General features: G+C 38.0%; 1 protein-coding gene across 2 annotated transcripts; it reads right to left on the bottom strand.

Annotated features, from left to right (window-relative positions):
- Nucleotides 1-8,183: 8,183 nt before the first annotated feature.
- Nucleotides 8,184-14,868, bottom strand: meox1 (mesenchyme homeobox 1). 2 transcript variants are annotated; one of them, XM_053640689.1, is made up of 4 exons: nt 14,379-14,868; nt 13,702-14,292; nt 9,592-9,764; nt 8,184-8,951 (listed from the first exon to the last, which is right to left on the bottom strand). In XM_053640689.1, exons 2-4 carry the CDS (start codon nt 14,180-14,182, stop codon nt 8,829-8,831), a joined length of 777 nt encoding a protein of 258 aa, XP_053496664.1. In that variant the 5' UTR covers nt 14,183-14,292; nt 14,379-14,868; the 3' UTR covers nt 8,184-8,828. The 2 variants fall into 2 exon arrangements, with proteins under 2 accessions (XP_053496664.1, XP_053496663.1); XM_053640688.1 differs by having other exon boundaries at nt 13,702-14,868.
- Nucleotides 14,869-15,393: the final 525 nt, after the last annotated feature.

Genomic DNA, 15,393 nt, shown 5'->3' with positions numbered 1-15,393 from the left:
CCTAGTTTAAGCTGCAATATGTCTACTTAGTAAGCCTCCTGACTCCCTGTACAACCTTGGCCTCTTGTTTTTCCCAGTCTAGCTCCTCAGTGCATGCAGCTAAATGTTCTCAAATATCTCATTTCAAACAAGAGGAGGTGGTGGCTAAAGAGTTAAAGGTCCTCTAACTGATGCTAGAACAGAGGTCACCAGCACTTGGCATTTAACCTTGCTGTAGAATACAGTTTCACTAATCAGTGACTTGCTAGTTGGATCAGATCTCTATGATTTGGGTTGGAAGTGAATTGTGCAGGAAGGTAAATTAGCAAGAACAGGGCTGGTGGCCATGGTGCGAGAATGAGAGGCAGGCACAGAGCATGTTGGGAGAAAGAGACACCGGAAAATTAGATTTATTCATTGGAAATTTTGTTTTTGCCAATGGGGAAAAACTTCAGGAGATTTCCACAACTTCATGCATCAGTACAGAACCACTTGTATAAATGATGGTATCACATTACTTTTGAAAAACTTCTGAATCTGATTCATGCATATTTTAGTGGTTACCTGTTTACTGTGGTTATATGAGAGCTGAGTGCATTTTATTTTATAGCAAAACCAACTACCATAAATTTACTGATTAAACTAATTATTAAACTAAATTTATTGAACATCTTTATCACTATAGTAAAAATACAACTTTGCCTAAATTCCTCTATCAGAGGATAAACGCTTGGCTGTGTGCCAGGGTGGCTGTCCACATGACATCCGTGCCAGTCGGGTCAATGTGAAAACAAGGCCCTCTGTGTCTGCACCGCAGGGTTCGGTGTGCTGCAGACGTGAGAGAGACACTCAAGCAAGGCATTACTGTTGCTTCTACACTAATCCTTCCCAGACCAAGCAGCTTACTCAGGCCACAGAACACGCTTGTGAAAGCAGGTGCTAATTAGAGACAGCTTATTGCAGGGGTGGTATTGGTGATACTGTTGGCTGTAGAGTATATGTGTGTATAAAACGAATGAGTCGGCGTGCTGTGACATCAGCACTCCACAATCCCAGAGAGAGAACAAGAGAGAAGACAGACACTGACAGGACCTCCATTGTCTGATGAACACATAGGTCCATGTGTTAGAAATCATCCTCCCACGTGGCGGAGGCAGAGATGCAGACTGTAACTCAAGCCCAGACCCAGGAACATGCCGTTGATGAAAGACAGTAGGGGAAGGAGAATATTAAAGCCAAGGCTCCAGAAATCCCAGCCTGTCACGCCACAGCTCAACCCTTCCCCCAGGGCCTTATGGGAGTTGGAGTCTGACCGTGGGCGCAGAAAAAAAGAGGGAATTGGAGGGAGGCTTGGAGGAGAGGAAATGAGGAAGCATGTGATCCATATCAGCTTTGGTCTTGTGGATAAACGTAGCTCTAATAATAAACGTTTTTTCATGACGTGGACAGGATCAGTACAGTATGGCTTATAGTAATGTTTTCCAAAAAAGTCCTCATTTTTAGACTCTTCCAGCTCCAAATGCACCTGGACTAGTTATCCAGTGTCTTATCTGTTGCAAGAACTAGTGAAAATTCATATTATTTGTTAATTTTTAATGCATATTTAAAAGGAGTAGGTTTATATATAACCTACTCCCTTCCAACAGGTATTACATATATATTCAGTCATTCATCTACAGTAACCACTTTATCCTGGTTAGGGTCACGATAGAGCTGGAATCAGTCCCAGTAACACTGGGCACAAGGCAGGAGAATTCATGCCGGATGAGATATTAGTCCATCACAGAGCATTAAATATATGGACTTACCTTTTACATCATAACTGTGTAATACAAATCTATGTTTATGTGACAGTATTTTAAGATCGAAACCTGATTTAAGTCTTCTAAAACCACTAAGCATACTAAATCCCTTTCAAAAATTATGTCAATTCTAGGCATTTTGTATTAACAGACAAAGGTTTTTAAAATAACTCAATAACATTCTTGCCAAATCACAACATCCGATTGCTCATATGACCTTTGAACACAGTGTATGAATTGTGTGTGTGCACAATGGTCACACTGCTTTATTTTTAGATGCAGGTCTTGCATGACAGTCACTTCCCACAGCTGAAGTGTTCTCATGGATTTACTGAGCTGAGTGATAGTTCATGAGCTGACCCAGAACTGAAGCTCCTTTGGTGGCCATTCACACTGGCACATGCTCAAACCAGACCACTGACAAACCCTAAGCTCAAGTGTGTGTAAACCCACCACCTGTGAAACATGTATGATTATATTTATCAGCAGAGTTGTTGTTTTTTTCCATAAAATTGACTAATATGACTTGTAAATAATATGGCATACAACCTCAGACAGTATCTTAAGACACAGTCACCCTGAATTTAAAGTCAGCTTGAAATAAAACATCACTTGAAGTGGCCATAACTTTGAGAGTAATATGGAGCTTGCTGAGACATACATTTTGGCCTCGCAAAATATGTAGTGCAAAAGCCAAGTATGGTTTTTAATAGGGGCAGTAAAACAAAGCTAATGCACAGTAGTTTGTATTGATTAGCCATGGAATCTTCTGTAGAGAGCAATGCAATACTGTTATTTTTTCAGAGGCATTCTATTTCATTCTACTGAGTCTCTCATAAAGCAACACCTATACCTGCCAGTCCCAGTTGTTTTGGGAATTAAGATGATGGGGCAGACACTGGATCAGATGACCTGATCAGACAAGACTTAAGCAGAGAATTTCTGGCTGCTGGGGCACCTCTCAGAATGATACACAGAGAGACAAACATGGAGAGACAGACAGACACTCGTGAGAGGGCTTCTTGAAACAGTCCAGGAGCACTCAGTAGCAATCATTCCAGTAACACTCAGTGCTTAATAGAGTTTAGGGCTTGGTGTGAGTGATGCCTAGTATACAGAGCTATAAATGTATGATATTATAAAACTCACTATGCTTTGCATTTTCTTGAAACTTGTTATGTGGACAGGATGACTGAGCAGAATGCTAGATTATTTCCCTTATTCTTCTCATTAGTTTGGTCACCTACCAATTCCCAAACACTTTTCTGTTGCTCCACTTGGGATCTGATAATTCCAGACATTTGTCTGTAAAGAGCAACCAAGTGAGTGTAGGTAATAGAACAGAGCCAGTCGGATACTATACGTGGTCTATTTTTGTAAGAGTTTAAAGATCATTGGTCAGCATTGAGACATGATTACAAGGCACAAATCATTATTCATATCCAAAACAGGTAGGCAAAGGTCATAAGCAGAATTCACCAAAACAGTATCTCGGTACAGCAAGTGGGTAGAAGGAACTGGTAGGAACACTAGAAAACCTGAAAAATATTAGGTGCAGGTACAGTACAAACAGATGAAATAGGAAATTTAAAGCTTATATTAGGAACAACAGGAGATTTAAAAACAAACATACAAACAAATAAATAAATAAATGTAAAGACACCAGCTATTGAGTTTATTAAGGAATTAAGACTACTGGAAGAATATTACTTGCCTTTTTATAGAAAAATAATGTATGTACAGTCATAACATTTAGGCTATGAACATTGCTTTTCTGTTTCTGTGACATAATGAACATACAGGTTCTTTCTTCTCTCTGAGTTCCAGTAATGTAAGAGCAGGTCATTTTCAGCAGGTAGAAATATTCAGTTTGTCTAGTCAGACTGACCTCATGCTTTCCTGCTCCTTTTGACTATAGGATCCATCAGAGGAGCTTTACAGGAAGTCTCGCATAATTTAAAACTGTGCTGTGCATCCCTGGTCCAACTTGACTGATTGTGCAATGGAACCTCAAGATTTATTTTTCCTGTGGGTCCCACTAATCATTATAGCTGCTTTTAGGGGGAGGGTGGCCTCAGACATTCACTGACCACATCCTACATGTACACACAGATACAAGCTGTTTAAACAGGCATGCACACACATACTCATACTTAAACAGGCAACATGCATTTACATACAGAGCTACACAAACCTGGAAGCACACAAATTTTCCTTGCATCCTCTTTTTAGTGCTACTGCTGCCTTGGGAGGCCATGCGGAAACCATAGCACATTTCCTCTGGGCTGCTTTCCTCCCATCCAGAAGTTTCTCCTGTGTGTGAGGGCAAAACTCAGACTGTAGTGTGGGGAAAGGGGAAATATATTTGCAGGTTGCTTAAAATAACACTGCAGATGAGAAGAATGAGAAACAGGCATGTGTCTGAGATGAACAATTAGGAAATCCTGTTTGCCTGATAAAGGCCAGTGTCCCTGGGTCTCTAAACTAGATAGTTGAGGGAGATCTTTGGGGAGAAATGGGTGCCAAATGACTCTCTCCAACTGAAACAATGGAAAGAATATTGGGCAACAATCTATCTTTTATGAATTGACCAAGTCAGTGAAGTGTGCAGCCTATAAATTACTAGACAGTGGTTCAGTATTTCTTCATGTTATTCAGTACACCAACGCACTGAAGTGAAATACTGACCATGATGTTGAAATGTAAAAAGACAGATTTCATATAAGAGTATATACATCTACAGTTGTAGAACCATCAAATTTTTATACATCCATTTAAGGAAATCATGAGAAACTGGCTAAATTGAAATAATTTTAAATAAAAGCTTTGTGTTTTATGACTGTGCAGGAATTGAGTATTTGCGGGAAAAAAAAAGAAAAAAACCACCAACCAAACAGGTAGTTACAAACAGGCCCAGAATTGTCCTTTTCACAGATTATTCAAGTAACAGATTATGCACAAATACTAAACCAAATTTTTTTAATGCATAAAATCAATGCTGATTATAAAAATTAACTGAGAAAAGAGGCAAGAATACATTAATTTGATTGAAACAATAAAACAAAAATAAAAACAATATAAAATGTAACCACTTCTGTGTGCTAACTCTCTTAAGTTCGGCTTTTCATTGTTCATTCTATCAGCCAAAAATGTATCTCTTGGGAGATTTTCAACAATCGTGAATATGGTCTTCCCTTCTAATTTGGCACATAAGAGACCTTAATTTATGCCATAAACATGACCCTGGATGTAACTGGCCATCCAATCAACTATTACACTACACCTTGGTTATGATAACTTGGATGAAAGCAAATGCCTATGGTTGATTAATAGAAACATTCATGATGGAGTAGGCTTACACAAAACTCTCTTTCAGGCCCATGAGGGGCATTTCTCTAAAGAATAACACATTACCTATAGTATACTTAGACATAAGTAAGAAAATCAAGAACAAATCTCACATCTTTCTGACATCTGAAACCAATAAATGTCACAGTGTTCTGCCAAATCTGTTTCTTGCTTTAGGGCCTTTTTGCCTGTGTGAAATTCATTGTCATGGAAGTTCAGGTCAGACAATTGTCTTGACTAGTAAAAAGTCATTGTCCAGCTGCAAGGTCAGACATTTGGCTGGATCTGAGGAGTTAAATGGGCATTGAATTAAAGGAGTTAAATGTAGATTTTGAGCTCTGACAGTTATAAGGTAAAGTACAAAAACATGAGAAGAATGTTGACTTCTCAAACCCACCTCCTAGAATCTGCAGTGGTTGATGGGGTTCATTCATGTTAGTTCAGGAGCTCATAAGCTAATTTTCCATAATCTCCATCTACATAATCTACATAACTCTTCCATAATCTCTTCTACAGTTATGCCAAAGCTATGAAAACTATAGTGCAGTTATTAAAGTGAACAGTTTACTAGATGCTATAATTACCTTAATGATCACATTACCTAGACAGAATATATAGAGACATCCAGCTTCATCCCATTTGTGTTCATCTGGTTTCCCTATCTTGGAAAAGCAGCTCCCATATTTGCTTTTATTGAATTTATTGTGGAGTCATTAAAATGTGTTGCAACAGATATTGCTTTTCCTTACTATCCTGTTTGCAATGTTGTCCATTTATTCCAGCATGTTTGCATTTCTGAGCAGTAAAGATGGGGGCGTGTCTTTAATATGACTGACAGGAGTTATGTAAGCACAATCAAGGAGACCAGCACAGTAGCTGTTTTATCAAATGCTTTTTTGTCTTGTGTGTATAATAGTCTTGCATTGATCACATTGTTTCTACAATAATGTTTCATCATCTTTGCCAGATATTTCCACTTTATTTGTAATTATAAGAACAATAACCATATTGACCATAATTCACACATGCTTAGTTATGTGCTTGGATTGGAATGAATAAATGTAATAATACTTTTATTTCTTGCCTTGCAATGGATTGGCATTCAATCCAGGGTGTATTCCCACCTCATGCCCATTGCTCCTGGGATAGGCTCCAGATCCGCAAGGTATTACCAAGTTACTAAAGATGAATGAATGAATGAATGAATGAACACCCCTAGCATATGCTGGCATGGCTGGGCATTGCAAAGTCTCAGTGTGCTTTAATGAATCAGTGAATTGTTATAAACAGTTATAGCCTGCAAATCTCACTGCTCAACCCACTAGTGGGTTATCTGCTGTTGAAAATATCTTTATATCTATTTAAACAATATAACTACTTTTTGCTTTTTTTATTTCATGCTTTTTTAATGACAGCATTTACCATTTATATAATTGCTACAAGATCAAAACAGGATAGCGTTTCCTCTCATCAGTATGTGGACATTTTTGTAAACAGAAAAACATATAGAAGGTGCTTAATTTATCCCCCTTATATGGAAATGCCACTTAAAGTAAAGTCACCTGGTACTTACCCAACTATGACCAAAAGTGTTTTTGTGTGCATATTTATTTCAACAGCGACAGAAAACACATTCACAAATTGAAAGAATATAAATCACACTTTTAAAGTTATCTTCCTTATGTTGAGACTAACCCGATTCAGTGAATGGTTATGCAATGTAAATCGCTAGTATATGCTATTGTTTATGTACCTTTGTTCGTTCTTCTCTTCAAATTCGTTTGCTAATGAAAAAACCTATCCCTTGTTTAAACGATCGATTTAACATCCTTGCAAAGGGAAATCTAATATATGTTTTCAGACAAGGCTATTTATTTTTGAAAATGTCATAGGTGTAAATGAACCGCTACCCACTATATGTCCATTTTCATTAAGAGTTCTAATAGTATAATTATGCTTTATGTGTAGAGTTTATTTTGACAGCCATTACCTCTAATACAATAATAGTGCTCATAAGAGTGGAATGCAGAGGAAGTACAGGAGGATGGGCTAAGAGCAGCTGTGGTTGGCTGGGGTCAGGAGGGCTGGATGAGTTAGGTCCTGCTGTGGGTGCGTATGGAACCATTCCTACGCCAATCCAGCACAGAGGCCACTCACCTCTCCAGGTTTTGTTTGGTTGGACGACTTTAGTGTAGGCCCACCATTGTAAAGCCACTGGACGCTGGATGCTTTACCACTGTTTTCTTTGGGAAGCAGGAAATTAGATGACTGGCTACCTGCTACAACAACATCCTGCACTTGAGAAGTCATCTTTGCGCCCATACCCACCTATTTTTTCCCTTCTCCTCAGCCCTACGCCAGTGGTCAGCCGCCAGACTTCTGGTGTGTGTCAGACTCCCACATGGGCTTGTCTGAATTCCAGTCAGGGCTCGGATCAATTCTTGTATCCAACCAGATGCTTCCGTTAAAACTAGAATCAGGGCCAAGTCTACATTTGATGCCAAATCTATGTAGAGATAATTTAACACTCAGGTAGAGTGAAAACCCTCAGGCAGGTACCTTTTATGCATTTACACATGATAGATTCTGTATTCAGTCAAAATGAGTAGAATGCAGACCAACCACTGAGCTAATACATGTTGCAGAATATATTAGCCATAACAAAATCCAGTATCTCACACTTGCAAATGATCATCCCTGGAAAAAGTTATTTGTCATAAAGCATGGAAGACTTAAAAATCCATAGCACACATCCAACCGTATCCTCAGCTCATAAATGAAAATGGATAATATATTACTTTAAATGTCATTCTTGGCACAAGAAATATGAGGGATAAAGTTGTAGTATAGTCCCTTGTGAACTATAAATCATTTTAAAATTTCTATTTCTTCAAACATTTGAAATATACATTTGTGTAGAAAGTTTAAGAGACTGTACTTGTGGAGCCCAGACTACTGAACAAAAATGCCAGAACATACAGAGTGTTTTACTGAAAGCCAAGAAGGATGGCAAAAGCCAAGAAGGATGGCTTTATGATTTCGAATTATAATTCAACATTTGCCGTTGTTTCCATTTTCAGTGATTTATTAACTTTTTGTATTTTTCAATATGCAACATCTGTGTTTTATCAATTTCATTACATTCAATGGAGCAAAAGAGGTACAACAATGATTGAAAACAACTGTTCAATAGAAAAAGTATATTCGAAGAACAACTTGACAGCATGACTTACAATAAAAACAAAGAAATGTAACATTGAGGCTTGGTGTATTGGCATCAGTTGAGCGATCCTTGGACTTTGAGTGATCCTGTGATCCTGTAACAGGCAGCTTTCAAGTTTCTGCTACTGCAGTGTGATTACATTGTGGTGTCATCATTGAAAGCTATTAAACAGAACTTGAACAATGAATATGGAGCATATTTATGTTTGACAAATATAATCTCTGGTATGACTTTCTCAGTTTGTGAGTGGATAGTGTGAATATGAGAGTTTCACTTTAGTAGCATATCCACACCAATGGCCCTTGAGAATACTGTCCATCAGAAACAAAAATCCTCCATGAAACAGTTTATCTGAATGTGTGAAAAGACTGCTGGAAAACCTGACATCGTGTTAATTTCATTTCATATTTATGGCTCGTCTGTAGTAGCCTGGGATTCCTGGATATGTCTCTAAGTGAAGGTGGAAGTCAGGGTCATCACTCAGAGCTGGGTGAGGCTGCAGAATCCAACTCATCTGCTTCCAGGTCATGAGGGGAAGCCGGCTGACCACCTTTTACCCTCTTCCATTTCATACGTCTGTTCTGAAACCACACCTTTACCTACAGAGAATAGTCATCATTATTATAAACAGCATTGGTATTCATTTGAAATATTATATTTGTAGTCAGAAATTACTTAACACCAGGACACACATTTCATACTGTGATGGAATCATTTTTATTTTCGTATTTACCAAATGGTATATGTGTTTATTAATAAAGTAACTTACAAGCTAACTGTTTTGTTGGCTAAACGCAGAGAAGTACAAGTTATAACTTGACCTTTAGTCCTCCCTCTCAGCATGACCCATGGACACACAGCAGCTTAGGCCATCTGTTCCCACACTATTTTAAAGAATATTCCCTTTTCTCAATCTGTCCATTTGTTTGAGAGAAAAATGTGGCACAAGGCCAAGAAATATCAAATATATTGGCGGTTGAGATATGGAGACAGGGTTGCAGAGGAATTGAGAACTGTTTTGGGATCTAGCATAGCTTGTGTTTATTTCTGTGCATGTACATGTGTGTGGGCCTGGGAAAGCCATCTAGGACAGGGCTAAGTGTGGTGTAGTGATGAGTAGGCTTTATGACTGTCACTAATGTTTCATTTGATTCAGTCTGATTTATGCAAAATGCATAGCTGCTGGAAAAAAAAAAAAAAACATGGATTATATGATACTGCAAAACAGGTGAAGTGTACCTGTCTCTCGGTGAGGTCCAAGTTGACGGCAATTTCATAGCGGCGCAGGCGGGTCAGGTAGTTGTGATGAGTGAACTCAGCTTCTAGCTCTCTCAGCTGCTCTTTAGTGAAGGCTGTCCTTTCCTTCCTTGCCTTGCAGTTTGAGTCAGGCTTAAATCCGGAGTCCTGGATATCTGAAATATACAGGTCAGGAGAAAAGTCATTAAGGCTTAGGTGCTAGGCATTCATAATGTGTAATTAAATAAAGAAATATATGCATGTGTATTGTGACTTTCCCATTTACATTTCTGAACAACATTTTGTACTACATGGAGTATTTTTGTTTTTTGTTTTTTTAACAAAAAAAGGGGTGAAACTTTAAAATACATTTCAAAGGCTGACCTCCATTTCACACGCTATGTTTAAAGGACTTCCACTTTACAATATACGTATTTACTGGTTGTTGTGACCCATCCAGGCCACACACTTCTATGGAGGTGCAGTAAGATCAAAGGAGCCATAGGACCAAGTCATAATGTGTCAAGGTGGTGCATGCCAAACAGGCTACAGAGGACTTGCATTAAGAAGGAATGCACCGAAACATTGTTAAAATTGCTACTAAAAGAACAAAGACTTGGATAGGTACAGCTGAAGTGTGTGTCTTTCTGTGTGTGTGTGTTTGTGTGTATGTATGTGGGCACCAAACGTCCCCACAAGGATAGGTTAATCTGACACTTTTGACCTTGTAGGGAAATTTGTCTGGTCCCAGTGAGGAATTTTTTACAAAAGCTTTTACAAAAACAAACAAACAAACAAAACACTAGAGCTAAAACGTTTCCTTTTGTTCCTGAGATTAAGGTTACATTTAGATGTAGGTACGGTAATTGATTAGCTTCATTAATAATTATGTGCAAACATAAGTGCTTCTGCGTGTGTGTGTGTGTGTGTGTTCTTTTCATGCCCTCTGCACTCCTTGCCACAGTAATTCAACATAATCTGACAACCCACAATGGAACTGAAACAGAAAATTTTGTTTGCTGTGGAGTGGAAAAGTGGAGACTCCGACTTTTGTCAAGCTGTCTATAAAATACTTAAAACAGCGTGAGGACATGGCAGGTTGAAGATTTTCCGTTACAAATGAATTGGTTGGTCAAATAAACTGTTTGCGCCATCCAAACCTTATGAACTCAATTAACTCAAGAAACATAGATCAGCATCAGTAGCGCCACCAAGAAGTGACGCAAACCCTTCAAGAAGTCTATAATTTGTCAAAGTGAGAATTTGTGGTTGGTGTTTGCCAGATCCACACAGTCAGACTGTGAAACAGACTGCAGTCATACAGATGTGAGTGCGGAGAGCCAGACCATTTGCTAACAGCAGAGTAACATTCATATATGGCAAGCAGTGTTGCCTTAAGAGAGTGCATTATGATTATAATTAGAATCCCATTCGTTTAAACACACTTCCACAAATAGTACATGGACATGTGGTAGCAGGTTGGGGAGAAACACCTGGTATAGTGTGTGCATGTGTATGTGTCTGAGTGCCCACCAAACACTCTCCAATAAATTTCCACAGCAAAAGCCTATAAAGTTTTAGTGAACAGCCCTAACCTCAGCAGGGAGCCTGGAGAACAAACGACATTTGGCATGTTCTCAAATTGTTGGTCCAAATGAAGCCAAAATAAGTCTGCAAGTTAAGTCAACAAAATAACAGGGGTCAGTTGGTTTTGCAGCATGCATTTAAAGGCGTTAATACAAGTTTGTCTTCAACAACATTAAGCTGTATTGCATAAGATTTTTGAAAATACTAAAGTAATACGAAAAAATATGTAAATAAGGACATATTCCTTATTTACATATCCCTTACATTTCATTTCACAATCCCCTAAAATTAAAATGATACTGGAATGATAAAAATTTTTTGTAAATAATATATCTGATAACAGTTATGTACAGTCAGTAAGTGTTTTGTTGTCACATGATGTGAAAACCCAGTGAAAACCCAAACAGAGCTGGGAATTATTATCTTGTCAACACTTACCACCTCATACAATGTGTCATATTAATTTTGTTCTCAACATTTTCCTTTTTCCAAGTATGCAAAGCATTTCACTTTTAACTCTGAATAAATTTTAGAATGGTGCTTTTTCCTCTAGTCATTTCCACAGTGTGTTCAGTGAGGATTCTGTTACCGCTTAATGACAGGAAAATGTCAGTAGGTAAGAATGCAGGAGTGGACTCATATGGAAGTTATATTACAGATGTGGTCTGGCATGTTTCTACTGTTAGTGAGTGAGGGTTACATTAAGGTAACTCCAAAACAGAGGCAGCAGATATTTATACTGCATATGAAGTCACGAGACATGGATGCATTGATGAGGTACACTTCAGGATGGAGTTTGTCTAATCATTTCTACAAACCACTCACAATTGTTTCAGTTAGAGAAAAGAATATTATCTTGCCTTTTTGGCCACTGAATTACAAAACCACTCAAGCGCTATTTGGGAAATATATTTATCTTCTAGAACGTTTCCTTTATTCCAGAATGACTGCCCTGTCTCAGTTTCCACAGAGCAGTTGAAATTAATGCCTGCTCCAGATGTTCTATTTTCCTTCACTCAGAATAGCACGTAGTGCAAAGAAGTGTGGAAGTGTGCAAAAAGTTAAACTTCTACAGCTATTATATAGATTTAATCATTTAATTTACCAAAATTTACAGTCCTGTAATCTACTTTCATATGATGGTATATTAACACCCGACATTTCTACTTTCCAAACAGAGAAGAAACAATTAGACAACTAGAAATAATTGCTCCAAACCTCTTCTATATTAATATTTTTAGTAATAGTTTAGTAATATCAAACTCATTACAAATGTGCATGCCAGAGGATTAGTTTCATGAGCTGAATGATACAGGTCATTGATACAGGTGAAGTGACTCACTGTATCACTGTTTCTATCAGATTAATTCAATTATTTGATTACTTGTCAGTACACTTGAAGCATAAATATTAGCTTATATATGTGTGTATACATGACAAAAACAAAATATAGATATTGTATGGAAACAATGCTATGAGCATCTGTGCATTAGCTAAGTGCCTAAGAATTTAAACAATAGAAGGAAACTGCAGAATAATAACATACAAAGATTTATGTTTTATGGGTCATCTGCCATGTCTATTTCTATAAATTATGTACTTGTCTTTTCCTGTAACAAAAAAAAAAGTCAAAGCCTGGAGCATTATGTATGAGGATGTAATTATATAGTCTTCTATATAGTTTTCAGTGTTTTCTTCTGGCAGGTGCAGTATGCTCATTGTTCAAACCAGGCGTTGTTTGTTGTTTCTATGGCACATTGTGAAATAATTACTTCCTAATGGAAGAGTATTATGGATTTTACATAAACAAAATATAATGTAATAACAATAACTTTATGTTTTGTGACAAAAAAAAAGTATAGTGCTGATCGTTTGAAATACTAGATTTCGGTTGGTAATTTAAAGTTGGACTCAGAAATGTTCAGGTTTATTTTTGATTTAATGAAATGTAAATTTTGAATTTAGGTACTCACAGCAAATAAGAAAAATCAACAGAATAATCTTTCAGAGCTGGAAATGTACATTAAATTGCAGTTGCATCACTACATTTATTTGTGCAAAATCTATTTAAATTTCCTGCCTAGAGATTTGATTTAGAAAATTTGTTTACTGTAACATGATTTTATGATTTTAGAAACAGTCAACTACTGCACTGTATGTTGTTTTGAACATAAAAATTTCCATAAAGCTTCTTAGAAAACTAAGAAGCATATTGCTTGTATATCAGAATTTTTATGTATATTTATGTATGTATTTCATTTTATATAAGTTTAAAGCACTGAGTACATAAATACACGTAAGAGTGCAATGTGCTCAGTGTTAAAAAAATATTATGTGTTGCTGTTTGAAATATTAACATGCTGATCTTTCAACAACAATATATTGATTATGTTTCAGTGTAGTACTGATCACATGAAATATTGATCAGGGACTTTGCATAACACTTAAAAATTCACCTGTTTTTCAGTGAGTTGTTCGTTGTATCTGAACTGACACACAATTAGATTTCCATTACATCAGACTCACCTGTGAGTTCTCGTTTCCTCTTACAGCTCTTCTTCTCTGTATCAGTTGTGGCTATGTTCTGAGGCGAGTAATCTCCCTCTAGCCGTGGTGTCACTGTCTCGGGCAGCCTGTCTGCTCCTGCACTGCCCATGTCTGTTCCTCCAGCCACTCCGACTGTCACAGCAGCTGTATGGCATGGCTCCTGGCCCCTGCCACGTGGCTCACATGGGCTGAACTGCCACTCTGGCCGCTGGTACACGCCTTGCGCCTCCTGGTACAGTCTCTCATCTCGTGGGTATGAGTGCGGCGCTGGCACCAGGCACGAGCTGGAGAAGTCTGTGTAGGCCAGGAAGTCAGGTTTCTGATGCAGGGAGAAGGAGGCCTGCTGGTAGGGCTGTAGACCACCTCCGGGGACACTGGCAGGGTGAGGGGCTCTGGCACAGCCCCAAAGAGCACTGCCAGGATGAGAGCTCCGCATGCAGCTGCTAGCTGGTTGATCCATGCTGAATCAGAAATGAAGGCTTGAAGTCACTCACACTCAAACACCACCACACACACCCAATGTGAAGCAGAAGTCCCTCAGTGTGGCAGCTGGCTGGCGCTGACACAAGCCTGTGTGGGAAACGTCCACTTTAGCGTTTGTTTTTACACACACATCGTCATTTTGCAGAGTCAATCCTGACAAATCACACACTCACTCGCAAAACTTCTCTCGAACTGCTTCGGAGTGTTGGTCTATAACTTAACATAAAGTGTGAGGTCAAGCACCCTCCAGCAGTGGTGTTACTGCAGCATCTCTTTCTCTGTCTTTCTCTCTCACACTCCTTGGCTCTCTGAAAGTGTTATGTGTGAGGAAGTTGTGGTCCACACTCTCACACCCTCTCATTCAGCATTAAGGTTAACCCACTGTATCCACTCCCAGCTGCATGGGCCACTCTCACAGTTCTGAGGCATTCCTGTCAAGTGATCCCACCTCTCTTTTAAACGCTTAGGTGGGAAAGAGTGGCAAGTTTATGGGGTGTAACGTGAGCTTGCAGAGGAGGAGTCCTGCAGGCCACATGTTGGTACCCTCCAACCCAGCCCTGCTCTATCTACTATTAATCATGGAGGGAATTTTATATGCACATCTAATGGGATTTCCAGGCACAAGCTTTTAAAGGAACATTGTCTGTAAAATATAAAATGAACACCCACATGGGAATTCGGTCCAACTTTTCGGTTTTGTTCTCCTCAAAACCCAATTTTCATCTTTTTTTCATTTGTATGCAATATAGTTTTAACCCCTAGATCATATTGTGTGTGGCAGCAGTGGCAGTAAGAGAGAAATGACTTTCTCCACAATGCTGTAAAAAATAAATAAATGACATGACGGTACTTTTTCCACACAAATTTAAGTTTAAGAAAAGAATATATATATATATATATATATATATATATATATATATATATATATATATATATATATATATATATAGACATATGTCTGTTAATATAAACACAAAATTTCCACAATCATTTCAATGACACCGTTATTTAATATTAAAATAGATATGTATGATATGACCATTTAAAATATGTACTATTTCTGTAATTAACATTTTAATTGTAAAAAACTCCAGAAGTGGTTTACAATAATTTGAAGATACACTTAAAATGTACAATTATTGAGAAGTGAAACACATTTCTTCTCCCATTTTAGTGCAAAATATTACT

Source organism: Ictalurus furcatus, chromosome 13 (assembly GCF_023375685.1).
Source record: "Ictalurus furcatus strain D&B chromosome 13, Billie_1.0, whole genome shotgun sequence".
NCBI classification, from domain to species: domain Eukaryota; kingdom Metazoa; phylum Chordata; class Actinopteri; order Siluriformes; family Ictaluridae; genus Ictalurus; species Ictalurus furcatus.
Note: the sequence above shows the minus strand (reverse complement) of the source record. Positions and strands in the feature narration are given on the sequence as shown.

What these genes read in the sequence shown, in the direction of transcription:
- meox1 (XM_053640688.1), bottom strand. Translation starts at nt 14,182, where the DNA reads ATGGATCAACCAGCTAGCAGCTGCATGCGGAGCTCTCATCCTGGCAGT. An exon ending in GAGGAAACGAGAACTCACAG is followed by an intron (nt 9,765 to 13,701) that starts GTGAGTCTGATG and finishes TGTATATTTCAG; the next exon opens with ATATCCAGGACTCCGGATTT. An exon ending in TGGACCTCACCGAGAGACAG is followed by an intron (nt 8,952 to 9,591) that starts GTACACTTCACC and finishes TATTCTCTGTAG; the next exon opens with GTAAAGGTGTGGTTTCAGAA.